The sequence below is a fragment of the Anabrus simplex genome, chromosome 2 (assembly GCF_040414725.1).
Source record: "Anabrus simplex isolate iqAnaSimp1 chromosome 2, ASM4041472v1, whole genome shotgun sequence".
NCBI lineage: Eukaryota > Metazoa > Arthropoda > Insecta > Orthoptera > Tettigoniidae > Anabrus > Anabrus simplex.
The window spans coordinates 631136073-631156718 of NC_090266.1; the positions used below are offsets into that span (position 1 = coordinate 631136073).

Sequence of the window (20646 nt, forward strand, 5' to 3'; positions counted from 1 at the left end):
AATCTGTGCATTTTGTTGGTTAGAATATCGTATTTGTTTAATTATGTCGGCAGAGTTTAAAGGGAGCATTTTGAGAAGTCAGTCAACTGTGAATAAACCAGGTGTTTCCTGTAACTGCCATGCGAGCTTGGGGGGATGAGAGGCCTCAGTTATGATAACGGGACAGGCTTGGTATTGAGATTGTAATTCTCGGCCAGGGGAAACGTTGAAATGCTGGATTTAGTTGAAATTCATAGCCGGTAATGATCTGAGTATTGTGAAATACTGTAATTGGGGACGTAACGAACATTTGAAATCACGAACTTTGAGTATAAGGAACTGAGTAACCTAATTCAGGGTTGTCCAAAATATAGAGCGATGGTCGTGATGATCGGTTTGTCTGTGAGGGGTGTGCAAAATTCATAATGGTAATGACGAGATATGACATCGTAATTATATGGCGAGTTGTTTGGTTTGTACGTAGATTATTGGGATATCCAAGTGTTAATAACGGTTAGGACTAGATTAGATTTTTAAGCATGATATCACGAGACAGGATATATATAGCTGGACATGAATTATGTAAAATTCTTTTCCAGCCAGATAAACATCGCAATATTGAACTCACATCACAGCTGCGTAGAAATTTGTGAAGAAACCAGAGTCCGCGGAGATAAAATTTGTTGTTCGTTAATATTTCGTTAAATCATTTAAATTTATTTAATTATTAAATTCAGTGAAACCGTATTTGAAATAACTTTAATCAAGCGAATAACTTGGAGATGCATTCTGGAAATTTTAGTTTGTTTTCTGGGGAATGTTAACATGTAAAGTAACGATTAAGGGGACATATCCGAAGGAAATGGATTTTACTGCCACAAAGTTTGTGAGCATTGCTATTGTTGTAATTATTGAACTTTGATTGATTGAGCAGTGAATGTGCTGGGGATAGTAAAGTGGAACTTTGGTCATAAACCGATGTAACTTAATTGTGCTTAGCCTTCAGCCTAGAAACTTGGATGGTCAGGGGGTCATCAACCTCAGTGATTTAGATTAGGGCCATATGCCATCGTAGCATCATTTCCTTGCGGTCATCATCCACAATGACTTTAAAGTAACTTAGAAGAGTAGATGTCGGTCCATGACATAGACGCAGGTCACATCGATTCAATTAAGGGTCCATGCCGTAGAACCACCGTGTGGCACACACCGATTGGACGGCCTTAATTATTCCCAGAGTCCAGAGTTCGTGTTACGAGGGCTGGACCATAACGAATCACTATGATGGTACATGTGGTCTCACATGGAAGCCGAATTTAAGGATTTCCAGACTTTCCTTTCTTAAATGATTAATAATTGAGATAATGGTTTCTAGTAAGAATGCCCATCAGGCAGTTACGCTAAAGTCTCACACCAGTGTTCTGACGTTTATGTAAAAATGATTGTGGTGTCCAGTGGACACAGTTGACTTCTATGATACCATTGACATGCTTCAGAATTTTCCTGAATAAATAGGAATCTTTTAAACAGACCTTTCATTCCAGTAGATAGATTAGAATTAATGAACCCTACCTTTACCTCAGCAAGTGACGAAGAACCCGAAACGACCCAAGAGACAGATCTCATGAACTTTGCTGATAGGTAAGGAAGGTAGGTATCCCTCAATATGGACCTAAAGGGTTCAATACGTATTTCGAAATTTCACCTGTGAAGCTCCTGATGTTGCTGTCGGTGAGTAGATAAAGGCGATTTTCATGTAAGATCCGTACGATAGACCAGGCGTCATCACGCAGTTGTTCTAGGGAGCCGGTGTTACTTGCTCCGCTCGGGACGGGTGTTTGTCACGTGACAAGAGAGCAGTGGACAGGCGGGTTGCATACCGTGGCCGTACTGTACTTGCCGCTCGGAAATGTTACCATATGAACAACAGCAATGAAATACATACCGGTACATAAATAAATCATTTCTGAGGAATTATCAAACATTATAATTAGGGCCCATATGTTTATGCAGTAGGTTAGAATGCAAACTTACTGAAGCGAGTAATGAGTAGAGTCTACCCGCACGACGGTAATGCTATGAGGTTTGCATAAACATTAGCAGTTCGGCCCATCAGAACTCCTAGAATTTATGTTACTCCCACTAAATTACGTTAGAGCGGGCTAGTCGACATTTCCCACTAAGTAATTTTGTTACTAAATAATTTTGTTAGTAGGAAATGTCGACTAGCCCGCTCTAACGTAATGTAGTGGGAGTAACATAAATTCTAGGGGTTCTAATGGGCCAAACCCCTAAAGTTTATGCAAACCTCATAGCATTACCGTCGTGCGTGTAGACTCTACTTATTACTCGCTCCAGTAAGTTTGCATTCTAAACTATTACTGACATCCGGGCCCTAATTATAATATAAATAGAGTTGAGTAGGGTAATATGAAATGTACTTACATCCTCAAATGTGTTGTTTTTAAGTTTTTCTAGTAACGCTATCCTTTCCCGGCCTTCATACTTATCATACTTGTTGGCGTGACACAAGGAGAAGCGGCGCTGCAGATTGTATTTTTTAATGTGATTCAATATTTTATTACATATTAAACATTTTGTGTGTTATTTTCTTGAAGTATCAAATACTTTTCTTCCAAAGAAGGTTTGAAACTTGTTGGAGTCGATGGCCTACGCTGTGCTGAACTCTCTTCCATAGTAAATGCAACATTAGCCGACTAGATTTGAACGTCGTGTGGTGTGAGGATAAAGGCGGACACACTACTGTCACCTCACATGAGTTCACGCGTATCGTGTCGCAATCTAACCTGTCCAGAAAGATGCGTTATACCATTGCGCCAGTGGCCTGCAGTACGTACTAAGTCGTGCACTTCCCCTACTTGCTCGCTAAGCAGCTCTCGTTCCTCGAGAGCGAGGAGCAAACTGGCTCCGTAGGCATTTCGCTCTCGATTGACGATGCCTGCGATAGACCACTGTTGTGCTGCTGCCGGGTACTCGTGTGAGTATTCTCCTGGTTAGCGTCCAAAACAATCTCAACAGTATTACCGGGCGACACTGACGTCTCTGTAGCAGGAAGGGAAAGTAACGCTTTTGTACGCAAACGTCGCTCCACATTCCTGTTGGTTCTTCTATGTGGACGTTTCTCGTGGTACAGGCGTTGTGCTTATTGTGCGTTCGTTCTTGCTTCACCGTAGGTGACGAGCATGACGACGTACTTGTCTGTAGAACACATAGCGAAGGAATAACCACCACGACTGACATCATACACAAAATGAGTCAGGGAAGGGAACATTCATATCTTAACGAAAGTTGTGCGCTATTTGTTGAATGTGGACGAACAGTCTTGCATTTGAACTTCGAAGCTCCGGATAAGAATAAAAACAAATGTCTGTAGTGTAATTCGACCCCCCCGTCCCCTGGTGAACGAAGTACTTTCGCATTTATTCCACGGACTTACGCTGACAACATTTAAAGGTTTTCTAATAACCATGCACATTGCACATCTACTTCAGTTTCATTACCTTATACCCGTTCCACACCCCTTTATCATAGTTTTCAGGATTACTTTCTCGTACTACTCATTGTGATCGATTGGCACGATCCATTTACGTTGGCGTATGACTGATCGATGCAGTATGTTACTACCTGGTGCATACATGTCTGTTAGAACGGACGTACTGTAACGCAGCCGGTTGTGTTCCGCTAGGGACTATTTTGCTCTGCAAAGCACATCGACAGTGCCTTGGTAAAATATAGGCAAAAGACTATTAGACTTTTGTATTCATAGCGTTAGAAGGGTGACCTGTCGCCGATAGAAACAAGGGGCAGAAGACTCGCACGGTAGTAATAAATTAGTTCAACCTTATGCATGAAGTCAATGTCAGTGTCTTACAAGAGAAATATATGAGGGATTATGTAAAACAATAGACATAAAATAGGTTTCTTTTTTGCTATTGATTTTACGCCGCACCGACTCAGCCAGGTCTTATGATGACGATGGGATAGGGCAGGGCTACGATTGGGAAAGAAGTGACCGCGACTTTATTTAAGGCATATCCTGAGCATTTCCTTGGCGCGAAAATGGAAGACCATCTTTAGAGCTGCTGATATGTGTGTTCAAACCCACTATCTCCCGGATGCAAGCTCTCAGTTACGTGACCGGAACCGCGCAATTAACCCTTTCGATAAAAGCCGAAGCTAGTATTCCTTATGTCTCACTTTTAATTTGTAATACCTAACAGCAAATCAGACTTACTTTCTGACTTCCCTAGTAAGTGTTTACGTTCATTTTTATTATTGTAGAATTTGCAATGATTTAATAGGAAGAAAGCTTAAAACGGACATTATTTGGTATCTCAAAATGTGAAATTATATCGTTTAACGTTTTCTTCCTCTGTTATCATCAGTACACGTAGTGTGTATCGGTAATTTTAAGTTGACGGAGTTCGGAGACGCTGAGGTTCCGGAATGTTTTCCGGCAGGACTTCTTTTACATGCCAGTAAATCTACCGAAAAGAGGCCGACGTATTTGAGCGACTTCAAATACCACCGGACTGTCAGGTTGGAACTTGACAAGTTGCAGTCAGAAGGCCAACGTCGCAACTGTCTGAGCCACTCAGCCCGGCAGTGTGTATACGAATGCTGCTTTTAATTACTATCCATTGCAATATTGCTTATCTAGTGATAACATTTATAAGAGAGTATATTGCAAGAGGGATTGCAAGAAACAAAACGATACAACAACAAGAACTACTACTACTAATTCTCTATATAAATTAATATAATAATTTGCTGCATTCATGCTTGCTTCATGTTTTATTATACGGCTATGTTTATTACAGAAGAATGGAAATATACCATATTTATACTATCTTGAATATGAATGTGAAAACCTACAGCCTGTTTTCCAGTCATTGACCGGGTCAGGGATGTAATGAATGAAACTGATATAGGCTATTATTACGATGGGGGTCGCCACTCCCGATGTGATTATTAATGACTGAGAAATGCTATGAAATTATGATGGAGAATGTTGCTGGAATGAAATATGACAGGGAAAATCGGAGTACCCGGATATAAACCTGTCCCGCCTCCGCTTTGTCCAGCACAAATCTCACAGGGAGTGACCGGGATTTGAACTACGGTATCCAGCGTTGAGAGGACGACGCGCTGCCGTCTGAGCCACGGACGATCTCTTATACCATCTTATCAGAGTAAAAGAAAGAAAAGTGGGAATTGCAAAATGGTGTGCTTCATTTGTAAACTGTACAAAGGATTTTAGATTATATGGGATGTATGTAGTAAGTGGTCTTTTCAGAGACATTATAGATTATGTTAAGACTATACATGAGCAGACCAATCAGTGGGATTTCAGGAATAAGTTTTAGGTATCGTAGGTATGAAAGGAGTTGGATTTCAGCTTTATGAACCTATGCATTGTACTGTATTTTACAGACTGGTGATAGAGTGAACGCTAAACTGAAAGGAATAAACTGGTAGTGAAAAGACTTAATATGTGAGGTAACGTCTGAATTGGCAGAAAAGAAGATAAAAGTATTCATATCCAGAATTAATGAAAAGGAGATACCTCCTTTATTTTTAATTTATACCAATGACATAATGATGTAAATTGCATTGTCAAGGATATGAATTACGAGTAGAAAGAATATGCAAGAATTTAAAAGAAGGTTAACATGAGTGCATCAAAAATTCAGTGACTGTGGTTGAAAAGAGGAATAAAATGACCACCTCTAATGTAATTTATGTCATCAGTAAGTAAATAACCATTTATAATAAAGATGACAGCTTTCTTTTACTCAAATTTTATTGATGTTTAATGCCTAACATTTTCTTTGCTAATGCGGATATACGGTATATACTGTGTATTGAAATGAGGAAATATAATACTTTACCTCAGATTGGAAGACTTTTATTCATTCATTTATTCATTCATTGTCTCACAGTGTCATACTGTAAGAAAATAAATGTCAGTCCTTGTAAGAACATAGCCTACTTAGAGTTTCAAAATATATCTCCAAAAGGAATGTAGAAATCAAATTTGAAGTTCATTCCCTAGTCTCTGCAAGATCTGCTGTAATAAATATGATCTAGCCAAAATGTGGATTAGGGATATTTCCTAACAAGCAGATTGAAATAAACGGCATTTAATTTTCTGATGATAACAGCAAATTTACGAAATGAAATTGATCACATTCAGCGAAGGTAGCAGAACGATCATAACATGAAACTGTGTTGAGACATATGATTCCAAGAACAGTATTCATACGCACTCTGGTTACGTAGTTATTTTTCTATTCCAGAAGAATTCAAAGTATCTCATAATTACCAATGATGATGCCTAGAACTGTATAAAACGTGAACAAACACACATATGACTTACAATATGCAGTCGAAGTCATAAAAATGAAGTACACTGAATTATGGTAAAACATATTATTATTATTATCATTATTACTTCCAGGCATGGTAGAAACCATTGATAAACACGAACTGTCATGATCCTGAAGTATCATAAGTTATTCTGATTTCTAACAAATTATACGAAACTTAATCTTTTTAAGAACCATAATGAGTTCTCACAGTATCTGTTCATTTATCCAAGGTATTATGCAAACTGTTGACGAACGTCGGACTATTAGGTTCCTGAAGTTTTCTATACGTATATCATATCCCAATATCACTGTATTTTTCTTTTCAGAAGGAGTGAAGTTACAATGAATACGTACTGGCTCCTGTAGTACGTTCCAAGTGATGACGAATGAGGTACTCCTTTCTAGATCGTGGTATTTCTTTCTTGATATCTTCTACCTTTTCAGCCTGAAAAAGGTAGAAAATTTAGTTTAAAAATGACAACTTGATTAAATTGAACTTATAAACTTGTGATTTACAGAGTCAGTTTTGTAAGAAAATGAATGATGAATGTAAAACTAGGCCATTTAAGTTCAAAGAAAGCAAACTGCCTTTACACCAAGAAGATTTTTCTTCTTTCTGTTAATGAAGAAGTACAATAACTCCTTTAAACTGTATTTTGAAAACAATCATGCATTTCATTCAAGATAGCTACCAAACTCTAACATATGTTAAAAAAATACATATAATTCCTCGGATACACTATAGAAGCTATAACATTATGGTACAACATTTAAGCATCTTAATGGGCATACAGATTTACTCTATTCATTAGGCCAGCAGCATGCAAAAAGTACAACAGTGTAATGTGCCATGCAAAATTATTCAGAAGTTTATGTGAATTAGCCTGCAGCATGAGAAAACTGTTTCAGTGATTTGTTGATATAACAAGTTAGGCTTTGTGTGTATTGCAATATTTTGTGCTCAATGTATAAAAGATATAAAATAAGAAGCCATGTATATAAAGAATAACTGTGAGGTAGCAAAGTACAACCAGTTTCTTTGATTACTTCTTGTGCCATTTACACGGAATATCAAACACATACAATAAACATATATGCTACTGGGGGATAATTATACTAAATCCTCACAATATTAGTCAAATATGTTTGAATAAGATTGTGTATAAAGACAAAGACTTGATTTGAATAATTTATACGCAATATATGATAATACGATTTGAAACTGTTTTATAGATCAAGTAGTACGTATAATGATGCAATTCAATGACGACTGATATTTTGGTTTCATGGATTGCATGTATCAGCAATGATCCTGAGGACATCTTGTATGAGTAGCTTATAGATTATGGTATAAGGCAAATTCTGAAAATACTCTACTATGTAGCCTGTATGGCACTGATGATTATGCGCCAGAAAACACAAACAAAATTATTCACCATTAGAAAACTGTATTTATTCAAATGGCATAGACCTAAAACTTAGACAATACATATTCAACCATTAGATGACAATTAATCAAGAATTATCTGACTAATGACACTATAAGTTACCAAAAAAGGCTAACATCTTCTCCAACTTCAACTTCTATCACATTGTAGTTCAAGTTATGCATATAATCTGGAAGGCATCTCTCATAATTATATTCACCAGATATTATCTACCAGTAACATATAATTACCATCAATTTAAAAGACATAACATGAACTTTATGTGCCCCAAGTGATACCAGGTAATCCTATGGAATTTTCTTTGTTTAGTTCAACCATCATGGCTCTACATGATATTCACAAATGTTCTTCTCATATTCAGCCAGTTGATTGATCACCACCAGATGATCTACCTGAAACTGCATTAGACTTCCTGGTTTAGTTAGTAAGAAAGTGTTAGAGAGACAGACATATGACTGGAATAACAAATATCACCACTTACAATAAATGTATTAATGTATGGATAAGTATGCACAAAATTGAACTGATCAGCATGTCTGCACAGTCCTCAAACCAAAAATTAAGAATAAAAATGGAGAGAAGGAAAGAAAGAAAGAAAAGACGGTAGAACAAAATAAAAAAGAAAGAGAAGAAAGGAAATTTAAAAAAATGTTTTTATTGTCTTTGCAACCATTGTCCCCTTGATATCTCTCAAGAAAAGTTTCCAAACATCTACATGAAATATTCGAATATTCAGAAAATCTTTAACAAAGGTGTCGGAAGACATCACGATTGCCTTCAAGAAAACATATTTGATTCCGTTTAACCTTGAACTTGCTTATGTACACAGTTTTCAACAAATTTGAAACTATCTTTATATTGTTACTTACATTCTTAATAAGATTTTCTTCTGAGTTATATTATCTCCTCACAATAAGACTTACATCATCTTTAAAAAGTTAATAATCTCCATGAAAAATAGCACATTTACAAAAATCACACTCAAGCTTATATGAGTCATCCTAATCTCTCGCTTCTTGCACGTATATGTATATGTGTTGGAGCTTAGAAAATGCTTTTTAAACTGGTAGTCATACACAAATTCCAGATATGATAGACCAATTCCTTTTATTTTACTTTAATAAGGCTCTATACTCTTTTCGACAAAATAATATCAACATGATCAGTTTTACATTTGTATTCTCTAACAATACAAATAATGCAAATTATTGGAAAATAATAATAATCAAGATATCAATGGGTTCATTTCAAAGCAGATACGATTATTCGAAGAAAATGGAAGTGATTAACCAAACAATCTGAGAAATATGAGCGATCTGACAACCCTACCGGCAAGCAACAGTTATCAATGATTTTACAACCTGTTTGCTATTAACTTTGGAATCAGAAATAACTGTCACAGCAATTACAAGTTAAATGTTCAGATAGTAGAGGAAAAAAACTCTAGAAAAGAAGAAAAGTGTGTGCAACGGAACTTATATAACGCATTTGTCTGTCCACTGGCAAGTCAAATTTTAACGTGTAATGAATCACTGAATATCATGTCTGCTGTAGAATCTGTTATAGATTGGAGAAGTGATTGAGCAGTTAATGTAAAATGCAAGGGCGTGCGCCATTTACATCAAATAATTGTCTGATATGCTATACAATACACTATCTAACTCTAAAAATGTAAAGTTAATGTGAAGAACCTTCACTGTGGGTTAAATATTGACATTATGAAGAAGTATACCAAACAGATTATTAATAAATGTGCAATGTTCTTTGGTTGTCAGCAAGGCAAATTGATGAGGAGAGTAATTATTAAGTGATTAATTGCCATCGTTTCAAATCAAACTTCTTACAATATATCGCATAAGGCATCTAATGAATCAGTGTGAGTACAAGTTTGACTTAGACTTTTGGTAGGCCAATGTATTCAAGAACAGCAGAAAATACAATATCTATTAAATGATTCCACTTGAGTAAATCAGGTTTGTGACTTACGAAAGATATTTTTAAATATCAGTATGTATTACTCTATTTGACCTATGAGATGTTCGCCTACAATGTCACTGTCTCTTAGAAACTTACACTCAATGAATAAGTTATATTAGTTTTGCAAGATAAATTTGAAAGAAAAAAGGAAGACCATCTTAAAACTAATATTCGGTAAGGAAGGCACAGTGACAATAACGAGATCTGGAAGGTAGCCTGCATTATGTTTCCTTAAATTGCAGCAATCACATTATTATTGGAGTAAACAATAAATTATTTTTTGTAATTCACACTTTATATCTACTGTATATTCAGTTAATGACAACATAAAGCGTGCTTCAGATGCATACAGTTCAGTAAACTGGATGGCCTGAAGTAACAGGTGCATCAGATGATGCCGCTTAAATTATGTCACGTATGTAACTCTGCAAAAATAAATCCATTTCTTCAACTTTCGGCGTACACTAAGAGCATATCCACAAATTCGTCGTTTCTATTACGGGTCTGTCTGCTCCATTCAAGAACAAAGAATATGCAGCCGGAACGTTTACCAACTCTTCGCTGTGAGCGAAGTCATAACATCAACAAATACCTCTTCTCTTGCTTCCAATGCTTTAAATCCCATCTAGTGAGTCGTAGGAATATTAATTTGCTTCTAATATGAACCTGCAGCATTCGTCATTGCTAAAAGTAGACCGTCCCACTACACTGGTAAAGCAGAGTTTGGACCGAGTATCTACCTCTCCGGAGCATTTGTTATTTGAAAACATCCAACTGACTGACCTGTATGTATGTGAAGTATGAAGTATGTATATCAGTGAACTGACTCATAAAGATCTAATTCGATTCTAAACGCTTAATTTCGTTCCCATTACCATTTATTCCTTTCTACCTGTCTATGTTTCCAGACCATGTTACAAGATCAGCGCACCATTTCACTACATTATGAAGGTTATACCAATTCATTATTCAACAATATCGCCCAAGTGGTATGTTCTCTATCATTCGTTTACCTACACTTTTCTTAAACGATTTCAAAGAACCTGGAAATTTACCGAATATTTCCCTTGATAATGTATTCCGTCAGCCTCTGTGGTGTAGTGGTTAATGTGATTAGCTGCCACCCCCGGAGGCCCGGGTTCGATTCCCGGCTCTGCCACGAAATTTGAAAAGTGGTTCGAGGGCTGGAACGGGGTCCACTCAGCCTCGGGAGGTCAACTGAGTAGAGGTGGGATCGATTCCCACCTCAGCCATCCTGGAAGTGGTTTTCCGTGGTTTCCCACTTCTCGTCCAGGCAAATGACGGAATGGTACCTAACTTAAGGCCACGGCCGCTTCCTTCTCTCTTCCTTGTCTATCCCTTCCAATCTTCCTATCCCCATACAAGGCCCCTGTTCAGCATAGCAGGTGAGGCCGCCTGGGCGAGGCACTGGCCATCCTCCCCAGTTGAAGCTCCAGGACACTGCCCTTGAAGCGGTAGAGGTGGGATCCCTCGCTGAGTCCGATGGTAAAACCGACCCTGCAGGGTAAACAGATAAAGAAGAAGAGGAGGATAATGTATTCCCATCCCCACTCATCGTCCTATAAATGCATATTTGCCCCAATTTGTCCTCTTGAATTTCAGCTTTATCTTCATATTATGATCTTCCTACTGTTAAATGCTCTGCTCAAGCTTATTCGTTAACAAATGTCATTCCACCCCTTCTCTCCACTGACAGCTCGAAACGTACCACATAGTAGAGCGTCTCTTCTCCTTACTCCAAAGTCTTCCCAGCCCAAACTTTTCAACACTCTCGTAACACTACGCCAACGGCTGTAGCCGTGTTGAAACACCAGATCCCGTGGTATCTCCGAAGTTAAGCAACATTGGGCATGGTCTAGATTTGGATGGGTTGCCACGCGTTGTTGGTGGGCGTAAGGGTATGGAGGAGCGGAAAGGAACTGGCCACCCTATAGTACGTAAACTCCGGCTCAGACACACCTCTGCGGAGGTTCGGACCTGCCTACGGGTAGAATACACGCTTACCTTACCGTAACACTACTTCTTTGTCGGGAACCAACCAGAACAAAAGGCACTGCTTTCCTCTGGATCTTTCCCAGTTCTCGTATCAAGTCCTGTAGTCCTGGGGTGGGTCGCATACTCTAATGTGGGTCTTACAATATACTTATACGACATCTACATCCTTACTACAACGTCCATATACTCTCATAACCATATGAAGAGATCTATAACCCTTCTAAACAACTTCGTCCATATGAGTACTCCAATGAAGATCATTCCTTATATTAACACCTAGGTTTACAGTGTTTCCCCTGAGGCACTATCACACCATCAACACAATAATTAAAACTGAGAGGACTTTTACTCTTGGTTAAACTTATATCTTGATTTTTCGTAATATTTGCTACTCTACACAGTACAACATCATCCGCAAACAGCCTTAACTGTGATTCTAGTTCTTTACTCATATCATTGTATGTATAAGAAAACATAAAGGTCCAATAATACTGTCCTGCGGGACGTCCCTCTTAATCACTACAGGATCAGATAACACTTCATCTACTCTAATTCCCTGAGTTCTATTTTCAAGAAATTTTGCAAATCAATCAACCACTCTCTTGTCTAGTCCAATAGCCCTCACTTTCGTCTGTAATCTCCCATCACCTACCCTATCAAACGCTTTGATTAGGTCAATAGCGATAAAGTCCAGTCAAATTCCTAACTCTAAAATGTGCATATCTTGCTGGAATCCTACAAGTTGAGCTTCACTGGACTAACCTATCCGGGTCGGGTATTTTAATCGCGTTTGATGAATACTTCTGTCTCTGGGTTTTGTTCCTCCCAACACTTACCTTTTCATATTCCACAGAACACCGCACTGCAACCATCACAGAAACACACAATAGTGAATACATCCCTCCACCGGGGAGGGGGCGTCAGGAAGGGCATCCGTCCGTAAAACAGGTCCAAATCAACATGTGCGACACAGTTCGCTCCTGCGACGCCAAACGTGTGGGAAAAGCGGCAGATAGTCATTAACATATCCCCAGAAATCTTATTAATCCTGGCTGCTTTTCTACCATTCAACTTTTGTATCTTTCTATAAATGTCTTTATTATTATAGGTAAATCGCCAGTATTAGTCACCCCCTCTATCTGAATATTATCTTTATATCCAACTATCTTTACATACGGCTGACTGAATACTTCTGACTTCTGTAAGTCCTCACAAATACACTCCCCTTCTTCATGAATGATCCCTGAGATGTCTTTCCTGGTACTTGTTTCTGCCGTAATGTATCTATACATATCCTTCCATTGCCAACTGAAATTCAAATATGTTTGCAATTATGTTATCCTTAGCTGATTTTCTTCACTAAATTCAATTTGCCAGTAAGCTCCTTCAATCTCTCCTTGCTCCCGCAACCATTCCTAACTCTGTTTCTTTCTAATCTGCACCTTCTTCTTAATGCCTTTATTTCTCTGTTATAATGTACCATTCCTTATCGATTTAAAAGGTACATATCTGTTTTCACACTCCTCATGAATTCTACTGAACCCATCCCATAGACTGTTGTTAACTTTTATTTACCATTTTCTATTGATCATAATTGCTTTTTTTAAAACTTCCCTATGCCTCTCTTATCAGCCAAATGGTATTGCCTAACAGTCCTACTTTTACGACATTCCTTTCAATTACATTTATTATTTACCTACGGCGGAAACAGCTTCATGTTCACTTATACCATCTAACTCTTCAGTTTCTCGATAGAGCTCATCTGGCTTTATCATCACCACGTCGAGAATACTTTTCCCTCTAGTTGGTCGCATCACTTTCTGATTCAGTTGTCGTTCGCTCATTAACTTAATAGCAGTTATCCGCGGCCTCGCTCCTGTGGATTTCGTAATTAGATAAAAGTAATTGTTCCTCAATACTGTACTAAGGTATTTTCTGAAAATCCCTAAAGTATAAAAACTCGCCGAAAAGTTGTGTTTCATTTACCCCAGAAACTCTTTGTAAACCACGTTTCCGGTATTGCCTTTTCGGGCTAAGATGACCATGCGACATAGAACTTTAATTTCGTGTGGCTATTTTTAGCCGAGTGCAGCCCTTGTAAGGCAGACCCTCCGATGAGGGTGGGCGGAATCTGCCATGTGTAGGTAACTGCGTGTTATTGTGGTGGAGGAGAGTGTTATGTGTGGTGTGTGAGTTGCAGGGGCGTTGGCGACAGCACAAACACCCAGCCCCCGGGCCGCTGGAATTAACCAATAAGGTTAAAATCCCCGACCAGGCCGGGAATCGAACCCGGGACACTCTGAACCGAAGGCCAGTATGCTGACCATTTCGCCAACGAGTCGGACGACATAGAACTGTACATGCGAGAAACAGCCTTCTCTCAATCGGAAAAACCCCATGTTTCTTTATTTGTAAATACCTATTTCCATGTCTGTAACATCTTCAGTCTTTGAGATATAAGTATCCCCATAAAAAATAATTCAACCCCTTCATCAGGGCTTCCCCGTGCCCCACCTTCACCTCAGTGGATTTATCGAAAACAAAACATGCATTTTTCCTTATTTTTAAAGGAGACTCCAAATACCAATGTTCACGTCAGTAACGTCTCCAGTTTTTGAGATATATGTATCCTCATAAAAATTAATTCAACTATATTTTCACTTCCTTTCACCCCCGTTATGTACCTTTTCTGACAGGAAAGTACATGGTCCTGTATTTTTAAAGGACTTTCCAAATACGAGGTATCAAGCTTTTGTCTGTAACATGTTAAGTTTATGAAAAATGCTGTAGATATAACGGTACTCATTAAAAAAATCCAGCTTTTTCAATTCTTTTCAGCCCCTTAAGTGGATTTACCGAAAACAAAAAACTAAGTAGTTATTTTTGGATGGTTCTCTGGCCACCAGTGTTACTCGGCCCTCGGGAGAGGCTCCACCTCATAAAATATGCTGACTGAGACTGCATGCTTAACCTCACATGACCTTTCTCTGCGGGCGATTTGAAAAGTAAGGTGGTTGGCTAAGAGTTCACTCTTAACCTCACATGATGTTACACTGGCTATGTGTTTAGGCTTAACCTTACAGACAACGGGTTCAACCCTAGGCTTAGGGGCGTTAACCTTACAGACCCAATGTTGATGCCAAAAAGTGCAAGCTGGACCCAACTGCTAACGTGATTATAGTCGAGAGTGTAAGCTTAACTTAACAGGTACGGATTTGACTCCAAGCTTAACCTCGCAGGTCCTGGATTCGGCCCTAGGCTTATGGGGGTTAGCATTACAGTCCCAAGAATTGATACCCAAGAACGCCAGCTTAACCTAACTGTGAACGTGATTATGGACAAGAGTGCTAGCTTAACCTATCAGGCACGCATATGACGCCAGGCTTAACTTTACAAGGGCGTTACAGACTCAAGTTTGAGGTTCGATCCCAGGCTTAACCTAATTACAGTAGACAAGGTGAGACATGGTCCAGGGGCTTTGATGTTGAGATTGGTGGAAGCTATAATTGAAATAAGATGGTGGCTACACATGGGACTAGGGAGATGGTGTAAGACTTAATACATGTACTTTATTTATGGGGGCGTAATGTTGAAGGACACCCTCAGGGGGCTTGGAGCTGAGCTTGGCTCAAGTTTGCGGAGTTGGTGTTAGGTTTAATACATATGCTTTATTCATAGGGTGGCATAATATTGGAAAGCATCTTTGAGGCTCGAAGCTAAGTGACTGCGGAGTCCTATATTCTAGCGTGTGAACTGATGCGTGACTCGTTATTGGTTTTTAGTGTTAGGAACACTGATTTTTTATTTTAACATTTCGTGCTTATAGATTTGAACTCTAGAGACTTTTAACAGCCTACTGCAATGTTGACATCAGAAAGAGATTAAAATTTTGCCTTCAGAACCGAAGAAATATTCGCAGTACACGCGTGACAGGGATTGGAACCCAGGGCTCTTCCATTTGGAGTGCAGAGTATCATGCTAAGTAAATAATTGTTCGTTAAACTCAAAACACCCAACCTTCGAGCTACAAGAAATCGCCGACATGACTAGGAATCAAACCCGTGACTCCTCTACGTAGGCACCAAGCAAACGTGGCTGTACGTTAAAGCCTTATAGCCACCATTTTGTTCCAAGTTCAGCTCGAAGTCCTGGGAGGTTAAATTAGGTTAACGCGTGGTCTGCGTAACGCTAGGCCTGCAGTTAGCCTGGTCATCGAACTTAAAGTTGAAAAGCATACGTATTAAGCCTTATAGCCGCCACCTTGTTCCAAGTTCAGCTTTAAGTCCTAGGATGTTAGGTTAATGCGTGGTCTGCGTAACGTTAGGCCTGCAGTTAGCCCGGGTGTTGAACTTGAAGTCTAAAAGCATACGTGTTAAGCCTTATAGCCGCCACCTTTTTCCAAAGTTCAACTCCAAGACCTTGGAGGTAACGCGTAGTCAGCGTAACGTTAGCCCGGGTGTCGAACTTGAAGTCTAAAAGCATACGTATTAAGCCTGATATCCGCCATCTTGTTCCAAGTCCAGCTCCAATTCCTGGGAGGTTAAGTTAGATTAACGTGTGGTCAGGGTAACGTTAGGCCTGCAGTTAGCCACGGACATCGAACTTGAAGTCTAAAGCATACGTATTAAGCCTTTTAAGCGCTATCTTGTTCTAAGTTCAACTCCAAGTCCTGGGAGGATAAGTTACGTTAACGCGTGGAATTCTAAAAGCATACGTATTAAGCCTTATATCCGCCATCTTGTTCCAAGTTCAGCTTTAAGTCCTGGGAGGTTAAGTTAAGTTAACGCGTGGTCAGCGTAACATTAGGCCTGCAGTTAGCCAGGGTATCGAACCTGAAGTTTGTGTCGGGAATTTTATTCTTTATTAGGGAATTCTGATATTACGCGGAATCCTGCGCAGCTACATTCCGGCACCACATTTTTTTGTGCATGTACAGTATATACTGAGCATTCAGTACGAAGGTAGGTTGAGCCCTCTAAATTATTATTAGGGTGCGTGATTGCACCTAAGTCGCGAACTTATGGAACAATGTACTTTGTAATCCCTGTCCCAGCAAATGAGTTACTTCCAGGGCTAGTCAACTCGCTCGTGTAGTAATTTTTTGCTGATATGTGCATGCGAAAAACAATGAACTTGATATTTCATGTCTAAGCAAATACTTCCAAGTCTAATCAACTTGCATGCGCAGTCATTTTTTTTTGCTGACGTGCATACTAAGCTAAATGATAAAACAATGAACTTGTTATTTCATGTCTCAGCAAGTACTTCCAAGAATAATCAACTTGCTCATGCAGTCATGTTTTTGCCGAAATGCATTTCCTGTCATGACTTGACTTTTTCAGCATTCTCACTCCGTACTAACAGTCCACATTTAGTCTTCAGGAGAAAGAAAAGCTTGCCATCGATTTTCTCTTATACAATTAAGCTCTTTAGTTCTGAGTCCAAATAAGCTCCAGGTTCGAATCCTAGTCGGGGGTGGGGGTTTCCCGCAGCTCAAACGTTAGGTGTTTCGAACAAAAAATAGCACTTGAGCAGTGTGTATATCCAAGTGAGCTCCAGGTTCGAAACCCAATTCGGTCTGTGATTTTTGTTAATTTCTTGTGGCTCTCAAGCTTTTAACGTACGTCGAGGTTTGTTTGGTGTCTACGTAGTGGAGTCACGGGTCGATTCCTAGTCAGGTCGGCGATTTCTTGTAGCTAGAAGGTTGGGTGTTTTGAATTTAACGCACAATGATTTACTTAGCATGGCACTCAGCAGTCCAAAGGGAAGAGCCCTGGGATCCAATCCCTGTCATGCACGTACTCCGAACATTTTCTTGGTTCTGAACGCAAAGTTTGAATCTCTAAGTGATGTCAACATTACAATAGGCTATTAAAAGTCTCTAGAGTTCTAATCTATAAGCACAAGATGTTAAAACAAAAAAAAATTCGGTGTTCCAAACACTAAAAACTAATAGCGCGTCAGGCATCAGTTCACACCCTAGTGCATTGGACTCCGCAGTCACTTAGCTTCGAGCCTCAAAGATGCTTCCCAATATTACGCCACCTATGAATACAATATATGCATTAAATCTAACACCAAGTCCCTAGCCCCATGCCGCCATCTTGCGCCAAGCTCAGCTCCAAGCCCCCTGAGGGTGCCTTTCAACATTACGCCCCCGAAAATAAAGTACGTACATGTATTAAGCCTTACACCATCTCCCTAGTACCATGTGTAGCCACCATCTTATTTCAATTATAGCTTCCACCAATCTCAACATCAAAGCCCCTGGACCATGTCTCACCTTGTCTACTGTAATTAGGTTAAGCCTGGGATCGAACCTCAAACTTGAGTCCGTAACGCCCTTGTAAAGTTAAGCCTATCGTGAAATGCGTGTCGTTCAGGTTAAGCTAGCACTCTTGTCTATAATCAGGTTCGCAGTTAGGTTAAGCTGGCATTCTTGGGTATCAAACTTGGGACTGTAAAGCTAACGCCCTTAAGCCTAGGGCCGAATCCAGGACCTGTGAGTTTAAGCTTGGAGTCGAATTCGCACCTGTTGAGTTAAGCTTACACTCTCGACTATAATCACGTTAGCAGTTGGGTCCAGCTTGTACTTTTTCTCATGAAACTTGGGTCTGTAAGGTTAACGCCCTTAAGTCTAGGGTCGAACCCGTGGTCTGTAAGGTTAAGCCTAAACACATAGCCAGTGTAACTTCATGTGAGGTTAAGGGTGAACTCTTAGCCAACCACCTTACTTTTCAAATCGCCCTCAGAGAAAGGTCATGTGAGGTTAAGCATGCAGTCTTAGTCAGCATATTTTATGAGGTGGAGGCTTCTCCCGAGGGTCCGGTGGTGGTGGTGGCCGCAGAACCATCCAAAGTAACTAACCACGTTTCTTTATTTTTAAGGAGATATAAAAGACCAACTTTCACGTCTGTAACATCTTCAGTTTTTGAGATATAAGTATCCTTATAAGAAGAATTCAACACATTTTCACCCCCGCATCCCCAAGTTCATTTTCCCCAAAAATGCTTGTTCCTTTATTTTTAAAGGTGATTCTAAAAACCATTTCTAACGTCTGTAACATCTGTAGGTTTTTTCAGATATGAGTATCCTCATGCAAATAATTCAACTAATTTTTCAATTCCTTCACCCCCAAGTAGGTTTTCCGAAAACAATAGAATACGTGTTTCTTTATTTTTAAAGGAGAATCCATATACCAATTCTTACGTCTGCAACATTTTTGTTTTTGAGATATGAGTATCCTCATACAAAGAATGCAACTAATTTGTCAATTCTTTCACCCCCTTAAGTGGATTTTCCAAAAATAAAAAATACGTTTTTCTTTGTTTTTAAAGGAGACTCCAAATACCAGTTTTCACTACTGTGACATATTCCGTTTTGAGATATCAGTATCCTAATAAAAATAATTCAACCCCCTTTTCAGTCCTTTTTACCCCTTAAGTGTTTTTTCGAAATAAAATATAAATATTTATTTATAAAAGAGATTCCAAATACCAATTTTCACGTGTACAACATGTTACAATGTTGGGACAAAGGAACGAAGGAGGAAGTCGGCTGGTTGAATTCTGCACCAATCGCAATTTAGTCCTTGCTAATACGTGTTTCAAACACCACAAACGACGGCTGTACACATGGACGAGACCTGAAGACACTGGAAGGTATCAAATAAGACTTTATTATGATTAGGCAGAGATTCAGAAACCAGGTGTTGGATTGCAAAACATTCCCAGAAGCAGACGTGGACTCTGATCACAACTTATTGGTCATGAAATGCCATCTGAAGTCGAAGAAATTGAAGAAGGGAAGGAATCAAGTGAGATGGGATCTAGATAAGTTGAAAAAAGGAGTGTGAAGGATTGTTTCTAGGAACATGTTGCACAAGGACTAAATGGGAAGGCTGAAGGAAGCACAGTAGAAGAATAATGGACAGTCATGAGGAATGAGGTCAGTAGGGCTGCTGAAGAGAAGTTAGAATAATCGGAAAGATCAACAAAGAATCAATGGATGATTCAAGATATACTATACCTGATCTATGAACGACGAAAATCTAAGAATGCAAAAAACGAAGAGGGCAGAAAATAATACAGCCGATTAAGGAATGAAGTGGATAGGAAGTGGAGGGCAGCTAAGGAAGAATGGCTGAAGGAGAAGTGCAAGGATATTGATAGTTGTATGGTCCTAGGAAAGGTAGATGCTGCATATAGGAAAATCAAACAAACCTTTAGAGAAAGGTGCTTGCTTGTTGTTTTAAGGGGCCTAACATCGAAGGTCATCGGCCCTTTAGAGAAAGGAAAATCAGGTGTATGAATATTAAGAGCTCAGGTGGAAAAGCACTTCTAGGGAAAGAAGACAATGCAGAAAGATTGCAGGAACATATCCAACAGTTGTATCAAAGTAGGGACGTAGATGATACGGTTCTGGAACAAGAAGAGGCTGCTGATGCTGATACAATAGGTGACCCAATTTTGAGGTCAGAATTCGACAGAGCTTTGAGAGATCTAAATAGGAACAAAAAACCTGGAATTGATGACATTCCTTTTGAATTACTGACTGCTTTAGGAGAAACCAGCATGGCGAGGTTATTCCATTTAGTGTGCAAGATGTATGAGAGGGGAGAAGTGCCATCCGATTTTCGGCAGAATGTTGTTATACCTATTCCCAGGAAAGCCAGTGCTGACAAGTGTGAAAACTACCGGATCATTAGTTTAATATTTCACGCCTGCAAATTTCTAACACGTATTATCTACAGAAGTATGGAAAGACAAGTTGAAACTGAGTTGGGAGAACATCAGTTTGGCTGCAGAAGAACTGTAGGAACACGTGAAGCAACC

At 39.3% G+C, this 20646-nt stretch overlaps 1 protein-coding gene across 10 annotated transcripts in view; it reads right to left on the reverse strand.

The window, feature by feature from the left end:
- LOC136864291 (proteoglycan 4) overlaps positions 1 to 20646 on the reverse strand; it is a 975577-nt gene that overhangs the window by 292368 nt on the left and 662563 nt on the right. For all 10 annotated transcript variants that reach the window (XM_067141070.2, XM_067141075.2, XM_067141072.2 and 7 more), the window contains one exon: positions 6726 to 6816. In XM_067141070.2, the coding sequence (XP_066997171.1) occupies positions 6726 to 6816 (91 nt within the window). The remainder of the gene's footprint in view (positions 1 to 6725; positions 6817 to 20646) is intronic.